The 9,908-nt window shown below is 55.7% G+C and overlaps 1 protein-coding gene across 1 annotated transcript; it reads right to left on the bottom strand.

The window, feature by feature from the left end:
- Positions 1–4,876: 4,876 nt before the first annotated feature.
- On the bottom strand, positions 4,877–7,353 carry EN2 (engrailed homeobox 2). The gene is made up of 2 exons (XM_032180710.1): positions 6,801–7,353; positions 4,877–5,193 (listed from the first exon to the last, which is right to left on the bottom strand). Exons 1-2 carry the CDS (start codon positions 7,351–7,353, stop codon positions 4,877–4,879), a joined length of 870 nt encoding a protein of 289 aa, XP_032036601.1.
- Positions 7,354–9,908: the final 2,555 nt, after the last annotated feature.

Genomic DNA, 9,908 nt, shown 5'->3' with positions numbered 1-9,908 from the left:
CAGCGTGCCCTGTGCGCATCCCCCCCCTCCCAGGGCTGCAAAGCCCCAATCCGCCCCTCTCTGCTTCCTGCACCGTCCTGACTTCCTGAAAATAATAAAAAATAAATAAATTTAAAAAATAAATCAAAACCCGGGACTGCCTGCTGGAGCTCCCCAAACGTGTCTGCCGCTGTTTCTGCTGGAGACGCCGGTGCCGGGGCGCATCCCCAAAGCTCTCCGCGGGCACAAGAAGAGGTTTCCAATCCCCGTTTGCCTCTCCCGGGCTCGTCCCGGGCTGCTCCGGCTCCATCCCAGCGGGAGAAGGACACAAACCCACGGTGCCAGCGCCCAGGGCTTGCCCCCAGCCGGGGCTGCTGGTTTTGACTTGGTTTGTTTGTTTGTTTGTTAGAGCAGCGCAAATTTGTTTGTAAAATTGACTCGTGCCCCTTCGAAACAAATTGTTATTAACCTTCCCCTTCTGAGCGTTTCATAATCACAGATGTTAGTTTGGAGATGATATCCAGCCATCCCAGGGGTACTTTTGATAGCTGCATGGGCGGGGATTGAATGTGGAGGTCGGATATTAAATCAGCGGGATACAGAATTACTTTTTTTTCCACGAACCCGAGCTGGCTAAATAGTTTCCCCCTCTTCCTCTGATATGCGTTTCACAATAAATGGCGCGGGCATTTGCATATATAGTGCCTGGGCATGGGTCTGTACATCGCCTGTGCTATATCCTGCGTTAAGGTACAGAGGAGAGGAGTAACATCTTCACTAAGCCTTAGTGCTCGGATGCTTATTGAACATAGTTAGGGGGGTGAAAAAAAAAACCAAACAACACAACACGCTTAAATAATTACACCGAGGGGCTGCTGGGCACCGCGCAAGGATTTTTTCTCGGTCCTGTAATATTTCCCTGGGCTGATGGCTTTTTTTGTTGTTATTGTTATTATTTAGGGGACTTTGGCTGGAGGGGAAGGAGCCTGCCCGGTTAGCAGAGAGATGAGTGCCAGGAAAAAATGTGCCAGGTGGTGGGTGTCTGCAGGGCCTGTCCCTGTCCCTGTCCCTGCCCCTGTCCCTGTCCCCGTCCCCTGCCGTCGGGCAGCCGGATTTTTGGAGGAGATTTGGGGGTTTGTGCGGTTTGGGGTCGCGCTTTAGGTCTTTTCGCTCTCCTCGGGCTGCTCTGGCGATGTGGCGTCGCCCTGTTAAAATTGCAGGAGGCGCCGGGGCGGCAGCTATTTCTGTTAAATTAATTTTAAATTTTTAAATTAACGAGGGCTAATTTAGTTGTGCTGTCCTTCCTCGAGCCAGCAGGGAGCCGCTGCCCGGCCGTGGGAGCGCTGCCTGGGGTGGGGTGGGGGTGCAGGGAAAGCGGCATTTTTGTGCAGCAGCCCCAAAAAAACGACGAGAGAAGCAGCGAGTGCCTCTAACTCTAGCTTTTTTTTTTTTTTCTCCTGAAAGCCTGCCCGAAAAATACCGAGGGCAGGTGAGGAGTGCAGCCGAGGCTGGCCCTTTGCTGCCCCGAGCTGAAGGCATCACAGCCACTGCAAGCATTTGGCGTCAGGGGCTGGATAAAATCCAGGCAGCGGCGAGGTGCCTCCTGTCCCTGCTCCTGCTGGGGCAGCTCCTCGCAGACCCGCTGGCTGTCGTCACCGGAGAAAGAAGCAGCTTAGATAAGTTTCCATTTTTTTTTTTTTTTTTTTTTTTTAAACCCCCAAACCGGGTAAGTTTTCCCACGCAGCTGTTTTCTCTTCTCGCCGTGATTGCGGGCTGCGGGAGGACAGGTGGAAACTTTGCCCCACTGCACCCTGAGGTGCCAGAATTTCCCCCCGGTGCAGGCTTTAATAACTTCTTTAAAAAAGCCAAAATAAATCTCGGTGCCACCTCCCCGCCGGACACCCACGGCGCCACCGCTTTGTCCCACCGGACAACCCGAGCTATTTTCCAGCCACGTTTACTCCGCTGTGTAGTGCCAGCAGCCACCGATTGCCTCCCTCAGGATGGCAGATCACCTGCCAGCCTGGCCGAGGTGACACAAGTCTCCTCCGTGGGGCCCAGACCCGAAATACACAAAAAAAATAAAGGATTTGCCAGCAGCCCCACTGCCCAGCGCCTTTCAGCAGGTGGGAAGCAGGGCGACGTGCACGGTCGTGGGGACTTTTTGCCCCTTGCAGGGTGTGCTCCAAAGCAGCTTAACAAATAATATTAATTATTATGATGATGATAAAATACTAATAAGCTTGATTTTATCCAGGGGTGCCCCTACGGCACCCAGCAGAGGCTCTGCCCCTTGCTCCCTGCCCCATGGAAAAGGGGTTGGGCTGCCTTTGGGGCAGCAGGGCAGGTGACCAGAGGTCCAGCCCGGCCCAAAATTTCGTTCCTCCTACTGGAAGTGCCCCGGGGACCCCCGGACCGTGCTCCCGAGGGGGGATTTTCAGCAGCACCCCCTCGGTGCCACAGCCCGGCCTCAGCGCATCGCGGAGCCGGGCACGGAAAGTCTGGAAAAGGTGAAACCTGTTGACTCTGCGTGAGATTCAACTTTTTTTTTTTTTCCTTTCCGTTTCCACATCCTTTTTTTTTTTTTCCTTATTTTATTTTATTTTTATTTTATTTTATTTTACCCGACGATGCTCGCTGCGCAGCCGCCGCTTGCCCCCTGCTCTTCATCCCGAAACAAATCCTCCAAAAACTTTCTTCGTCCTTCAAAACGCTGCCGAAATGCCTGGCTGCAAAAAATCTCCTCCCTCAGCCACCGATTTACTCCCGGCTCCACGCTCTCAGCTTCCCACTCCGGCTCCGGTGCGATCTCTCAGGGACCAGGAGGGCAATTTTGGGGTTTTGGGGCTCCCCCAGCACCTAGGGGCAGCTTCCCCCAGCAGCGCTGCTCCGTCGCGACGTCCGAGGGCCACGGTTCGGATTTCATAATAAAATGTTGTTGTTTTATTTTTTTTTTCTCTCTCTTTTTTTTTTTTTTTTTATTTAACGTAATCCTCGAGAATTTAAACACACAAAAATGCAGTGAGAATGTTTTCACAATTTTTCGAGAGCACAGTTGTAAATAGAAACATTCATATTTCATAAGGTTATAAATATTTGATACTGCAATTGTAAAATGCACATGTTTTATAAACTGGGAAGAAAAAAAAAAAAATCTTTGCTTTCTTGCTAAAAGGCAATGTCATTTAATCCTGTCTCCTAAGCAGCTGATGATTATTCACAGAATTTAAAATTACAGCTTTCGTTTTATAGTGTGATTTTTTTCCTTTTTTTTTTTTTTTTCTTTTTCTTTAAGTTTACACTACTATGTACAACGTGTGTCTATCATAGCTGCAAAATAAAGAGGTTTTAAGGCAAAGCGAGAAGTCCCCCCACCCCAGCATCGCAGGAGAGCCCGTCCCGAGCAGCCCCCCTCCCGCACACCGAGCCCCCACGCGGGACGCGGTCCCCCCCCCCCCGTGGGATTTGGGGTGGGGGGGATAAAAGGGGTCGGGGCCAAACGGCCACACCAACGACCCCAGCGCCTCGAAACCCCAAAACGCTGCCGCTCCAGGGCCGAGGGGCCGAGCCACCAGGTGCCCGTGGCAAGGGGGGGGGGCGTGGGGAGAAGCCCCCCCGGTGCCACCGAGCCCATGTGGGGGTGGCAGGGGCCGCCCGCCCCTCGCTGCGACCCCGCGGGTCGCGCCGTGCTCCTGGGCCGGGGATGGGGGAAGAACCAAAAAATTATCCTTTTTTCTTTTTCTTTTATTTTTTTTTCATTTTTTTTTCCCCCTCTCTTTTAAAAAATTATTATTATTATCATTTTGCACCCAAACCCTTGGGGAAGGTGCTGCCGGGACCCGGGCGCTGCCAACCCCTCCCGGCCCCGGGGAGGGGTGACCCCAAAGTTTTCCAGGCCCTTTCCCAAAGTTTTCCCAACCAGTTTTGGGAAAGGGAAAAGAGGGGGGTGGGGGGGAGATGACCCCCTCCCCAGCAGCCACGCACGGCCCTGGCCTCTCACTGGGTGTGTGTGTGGGGGGGAGGTCGGGAAGGGACCCTGGGCATCTTTCGACACGGTGCTTTGAGATTTCTTTCCCTATCGTTACATATATATATATATATATATATATTCTTTTTAAATTAAATTCTCCACGTCTGTCCCCAAAGCCAGCCCCAGACGCACACAGCGATAAAAAAGAAAATTAAAAAAAAAAAAAAAAAAGGAAAAGAAAAAGAAACAGAAACAGAAAAAAAAGAAAAGGAAAAGGGGAGGGGCAGGGGAGAAAAAAAAAAAAAAAAGGTAAAACTCATAGAACAAATAGGAGAACTATTTATTCGGTTCACAGTCGTGTGAAATGCAGCAATAAAAATCTTTGGACTTCAGCAAAAGTTGTTTTTAATTATTTTTTTTTTTGAATTTCAAAAAACAGCGTCCAATGTCCATTAAAACAGCGCTTAAGTCTATAAAAAATGCAACTTAAGCTTTCAAAAATAAAAATAAAAATCATAAAGATAGCATCTAAAATCTTCATACGACCGAAAAAAAAAAAATAATAATAAAATAAGAAGAATATCGAAACCAAAACCCAAACCCCCGAAAGCAAAACCAAACCAAAAGAAAAAAAAAAAAAAAGAAAATAAGAAAAAAAAATATTTTATAATCAGATATCTTGGATTTTTACACCACCTTACCTGTAAATTATATATACATAGAATATTGCAGAATTATAGCTAATACACAATATTTTCACTATTAATGCTGGTATAATCTTTATACACTGGCCCTTTTTTTTTTTTTCTTTTCTTTTTTTTTTTTTTTTAATTAAATTATTGCATCGTATAAACTTTGCCTGCAAACCCCCCCCCCCCTCCCCACAACCTCCCCGACCTCCCCCCTACTCCCCCCCCTCTCCCCAGGCTATTCACTGTCCGACTTGCCGTCTTTCGCCGTGGTGGAGTGGTTGTAGAGCCCCTGGGCCATGAGGTGCACCGCCAGGGAGTTTTTGCTGCCCGTCGCCTTCTTGATCTTGGCCCGTTTGTTCTGGAACCAGATTTTGATCTGGGACTCGTTGAGGCCGAGCTCCTGGGCCAGGCTCTGCCGCCGCTGCTCGGTCAGGTAGCGGTTGGTCTGGAACTCGGCCTTGAGTCTCTGCAGCTGCTCGGCGGTGAAGGCGGTGCGCGGCCTCTTGTCCTCCTTGTTGGGGTTTTTCTTCTTTGGTTTGCGGGACCGGGGACCTACGGCCGGGAGAGAGGAGAGCACCGACACCGCGCCGCCCCGACGGCACCCCCTGTCCCCCCCAGCAGCCCCTTTTGGGACCCCCCCCTCCCATGAACCCCCCACACCCCATCATCCTCTTTTGGGACCCCCACACTCCCTCCATGCTCCCCTTTTGGGACCCCACACACCATCATCCCTTTTCGGGACCCCCCCCGGATCCCCCACCCCATCCACCCGACCCCAAAAGGCGCAGCTGAGCCGCGTCCCCCTCCCGGGGGCTCCCTGCTTCCCCTTCAAAAACCAACCTCCCCTTCCTCCATCCAACCTCCCCTTCCAGAATTTATTTTTTTATCGCTATTATTACCCTTTTAGCCAGGGAACCCCCAAAATAATAAAGAAACTAAGCTGGAAAGCGGCCGCGTGTTCGCGCTGCCGCCGCTTTGCTGCAGCCCCCATATGGCACGGCACGGCCCGGCCCGGCTGGCCGGGCTTATTGCGGGGAATATTTATTCCCGCAGCACAAGGAAGCCTTTTCTATCCGGGCCGAGCCATTGTGAGGATGTATTTAATTAAATATTAACAAAGGAGAGCACCGGAGAACAATGGGGTAAATTCCAATTATTACCTCGAGCCAAAGAGTTTGGGTTTCGACACCCTAACGAACTCCTTTGCCACTCGCCCTACAAACCCTCCTTCTGCTGGCCGCCTCTCCGGGCGAAAATCCGAGCTGGACGCTTTTTTGTAGGAGAAACCCTTTTTTTTTTTTTTCTTTCCTTTTTTTTCTTTTTCTTTTTTTTTTTTTTTCCCTGGGAGCACATCTCCTGCCTGGTGTTTCCCATGCTTCCCCCTTGTTTTTTAGGTTTTTTAGCGAGGGTTTTTTCCACCCGGACAGCCCCTCTCCCCACAAGGACATTTCACCCCCCCAGTATTATTTTTTTTAAGGTTTTTATCCCTGTTTTCGGGTGGTTCTCCCCCAGCCCTTGCTTAACCGGAGCCTGCCGGGGAACTTCTCCGGCTCTCGGCGATTTCTCCCCCCCAACCCCCCAGCCCCTCCGGAGCTGCCCTGCAGCACATGCGGGGAAATTTAAAGAAAGAAACGAGACGGCGGCAGCTCCGAGGCCTCTTTTGGGGGAATAAACGGATCGTCTTTTTATGGGGGGGGGGGTGGAAAAAAAAAATAAATCAAAGCAGGCGAGGCCTGCCGGGGGGCAGGGAGCGGGGAGCAGCCCCCCATCCCTCCCAAAAAACACAGGGCATGGGGAGCTCGGAGGATGTCCGCGGAGCCCAAAGCTGATTTTTTCTCCCTTTTTTGATAAATCTGGCAGCTGGGGGGGGGCGCAGTGCCCCGCTCCGGCACATCCCCGCGGCCGGGCGGCCCCGGCTGCGGGCTGGGGGGCGGTGGTGGGTGCTCCCCCCTCCTCCGGTACCCTCTTTTCTCCCCCCTCTTTTTGGGACCCTCGCTCCTACAAAGGACGGCGATGAGCGTGGGGAAGGAGCGGAGAGGGAAGGACGGGGAAGGGTTTTTTGGGGGGGATTTTCCTGCCTCTCTCCCTGCCCTGGGGAGCTCGGGGGGCGGCCGGGGGAGCCCGGGGAGGGGTCGGCGTGGAGAGGGGGCAGCTCTTACCTGAAGACGGCCGGTCCGAGTACCGCGTACAGTAAACCCAGGCGGGCCAAAGCATGGGCTGGTTCCCGGCGTTGGAGCTGGCCTGGGAGCTATCCGAGTCCGAGCTCACCGACAGGTCTCCTCCGCTCAAGCCCCGAGCTTTTAGGGCAGCCTCCAGCGCCGCGGGGTCTCCCCCTTTCTTGGAGGCTCCGTGCAAGGCCAGCCCGGGGGGGCCACCTTCTCCTCGACCCGGCGAACCCCCCCCGGAGCCGGGTAGAGGAGCTCCGGGGGTCGGCGCCGCCGCGGGGCTCCTGCGGTTCTCCGCTCCGGGCCTCCGGTTCTCTCCTCCGAGGCCGCCGGCCTCTTTCCTCCGGCCGAACTCGGGCCGCAGGATGTTGTCGATGAAGAAGTTGGTGATGCGGTGAGGGTGCGGGTGAGGGTGCGGGGCCGGGGGCGGGGGGTCGCCGGGGGGCAGCAGGAGAGCTCGCCGCCCTCCGCCGGGCTCCGCGTCGCCGCCGCCGGACTCCTGAGGCTCCCCGGCCTCCTCGCGGGGACTCCGGGCTCCCTCCTCCATGCTGCGAGGCCGGGCCCCGCCGCCCGCCCCGCCGAGCTCTTTTCCCGGTGTCTCCTCCGCTTGGTCTTTTAATATTTTTTTTTTTTTTTTTTTTTCAGATAGAGATATATTTTAATAGGTTTACGGATATTTTATATACACGCACGCACAGGTGGCTTATCGGCTTGCGCTTCTCCTGGGCGTTCAAAATCCAGAGTTTGGAGGCAAAAAAACAAAAAATCAAAATCAATTTTTTTTTTTTTTTTTTAAATTATCGGGAGCCGAAAACCCAGCAGCCGAGGCTCGACGAGTTCCAAGTTGGGAAAAAAAAATAATAATAATAATAATTAAAAATATATATATAAAAAATAAAAGGAGGGCTCCGGGGTCCTCCCGCTGCCTCTCGCCGCGTCCCGCCGCCGCCGCCGTTCAGCCGCTCGGTCCCGTTCGCCGCCTCCCTCATCCGCCGGGGGGGGGGATGTAAAAAAAAATGTGAAAAACAATAATAATAAAAAAATAAAAATAATAAAAAAATAAATGGAAAAGAAGGGTAAGGGAGGCCGGACCTCAGAAGCCACCGGAGGCCCGCCGAGGGCAGGGCGGAGAGGGGCGCCCCGCGCAGCCCCGCGCAGCCCCGCGGCCGCACATGCGGGGGCCTCGGCGGGTGCGGGGAGCTTTGGGGGGGGGCGGGGGGGGTCGTGGTGGTGGTGGTGGGGGGGGGGGGGTGCTGGAGGGGGAGAGGGGGGTGGGTCGGGAAAGGGAGGGAGAGGGGGAGGGAGGGAGGGAAGGGAAGGGTGGGAGGGAGGGAGGGAAGGGGTGGGAGGGGGGGGGGGGGCGGCACGTCCCACCCGCCCGCCCGCCCTGCGCCGCGCTGCCCGCCCCGGCGGCCGCCGCCGCCGCCACCGCCGCGCCCGGCCACTCGCGAGCCCCGGCTTGTTGTCCTCCGGTTTTAACGGGGCTCCGACGGTGACGTCGCCGTCCCGGGCTCCTCGACACGTGCCTCGGCCCAATGGCAAAGCGACCGACGGCACACGTGGTGCTGGGCGCCCCGGTAAGTGACAGCTCCCCCCCCCCCCACCCCCCCTTCCTTCCCCTTCCCCTTCCCCTCCCCTCGGCCGCCCCTCCTCGCCGAAGGATGCTATGGGGATGGAAGACCCCCCCCCCCGCCCCCCTTCCCCTTCCCCTTCCCCTCCAAGCGGGGGTCTCACCGCAGACCCCCCCCCTCCCCTTTTGTCTGCCCCCCCCCTCTCTCCTTTCCTCCTCCTTCCTTGCGCTGCGCGTTATTTTTAATTTTGCACGCTGTTTATCGCGGATGTGTGTGTGTGTGTATGGGGTGGGGGGGGGGGGTCCGGGGGGCATCCCATAATTCCTTGCAGAAATGCATAAATAATATTCAGAGAGCGCCGCTGATACAAAGGGGGTCGGGGGGGGTGGGGGGGAGCGGGGGTCGGGGGGGGGGGGGGGGGGTGGAGGCGGAGGGGACGCGGCCGGGGGGGGTCCCTTGGGGGAGCGCAGCCGCTACCTGCGCGGTGCTGGAGCGCTGCGAGGATTTTGGGGGGTTAGCAAGGGGTGTGTGTGTGGGGAGATTTGGGCTCGTATCCCCCCCCCCCCCTCCGCAGGGTTATCAGCGGCGGAATAAAGCTCGGCGGCGTCGGGAATGGCCTCGCTCTTCCCGGAGCCGGACGGGAGCCTTTGATCACGTATTCCTGCTCCACAAACAATATCCCACGGCGGGGCGGCGCCGTGTGTCCCCCCCCCCCGACCCCCCCTTCCCCGTCCATCCCTCACCACCACCACCACCACCACCACCCCCCCTTTCCAAAATAACCGGCTTCTCCGGGCTGGACAGCCTGCCACTTTGCCTTTTGTCTTTAGGAAGAATTCCCCTCGGAAGAAAATTAGGGAGCGAAGTGCGGCCGGATGGATGCCCTGGGGCTGGGGGGGGGGCTGAGCCAGCAGGGTGCTGACGGCTCAGCACCTCGGGACCCCCCCGGGCTCCGTCCCGTTATCCCCCCCCCTTCCTCTGGGGGTGTCACCGCCCCGACGGGGCGCACGGCCGGGGGCTGCCCGGCCCCGGGTAGGGCCGAGCCGAGCCGTGCTGAGCTGTGCCGGGCAGGGGGTGGCTCAGCACCAGTGTCCGCAGCACCCCAAAGGCCGGGCTGTCCCCACAAGTGCCACTTTCCTTCGGCAATGCACCGCTCCCCGTCCTGAGGGGCAAGGGACAGCGCGTCCTCCCTCTGCTCTTCTTCTTTTCCTTTTTTACTTTCATTTCTCTCTCCCTTTTCTCTTTCCTTTATTTTATTCTCTTTATTTTCCCCCTTTTCCCTTCGCATCTCGGGTCTCGTCCAGCGCCGAGCCCAGCAACAGCCGACCCAAAGTTGTTTTGCTCAGCCAAGCACCTAGAGGTTAATTTCTCGAAGTGCCCCATGAAAAGCGATTAGCCTGTCTCCCAAGAAGTATTTTTCTAATTACTTGGAAGCTCTCGCTTTGCTCCTACCCCGTAATTAAAACGTCTTCAAGGTGCTGCACTTCAAATATTTCGCTCCCGGGCGGCCCCGGGCTGTCGCCGCTCGCTG

Source organism: Aythya fuligula, chromosome 2 (genome assembly GCF_009819795.1).
Source record: "Aythya fuligula isolate bAytFul2 chromosome 2, bAytFul2.pri, whole genome shotgun sequence".
Taxonomy (NCBI): domain Eukaryota; kingdom Metazoa; phylum Chordata; class Aves; order Anseriformes; family Anatidae; genus Aythya; species Aythya fuligula.
Note: the sequence above shows the minus strand (reverse complement) of the source record. Positions and strands in the feature narration are given on the sequence as shown.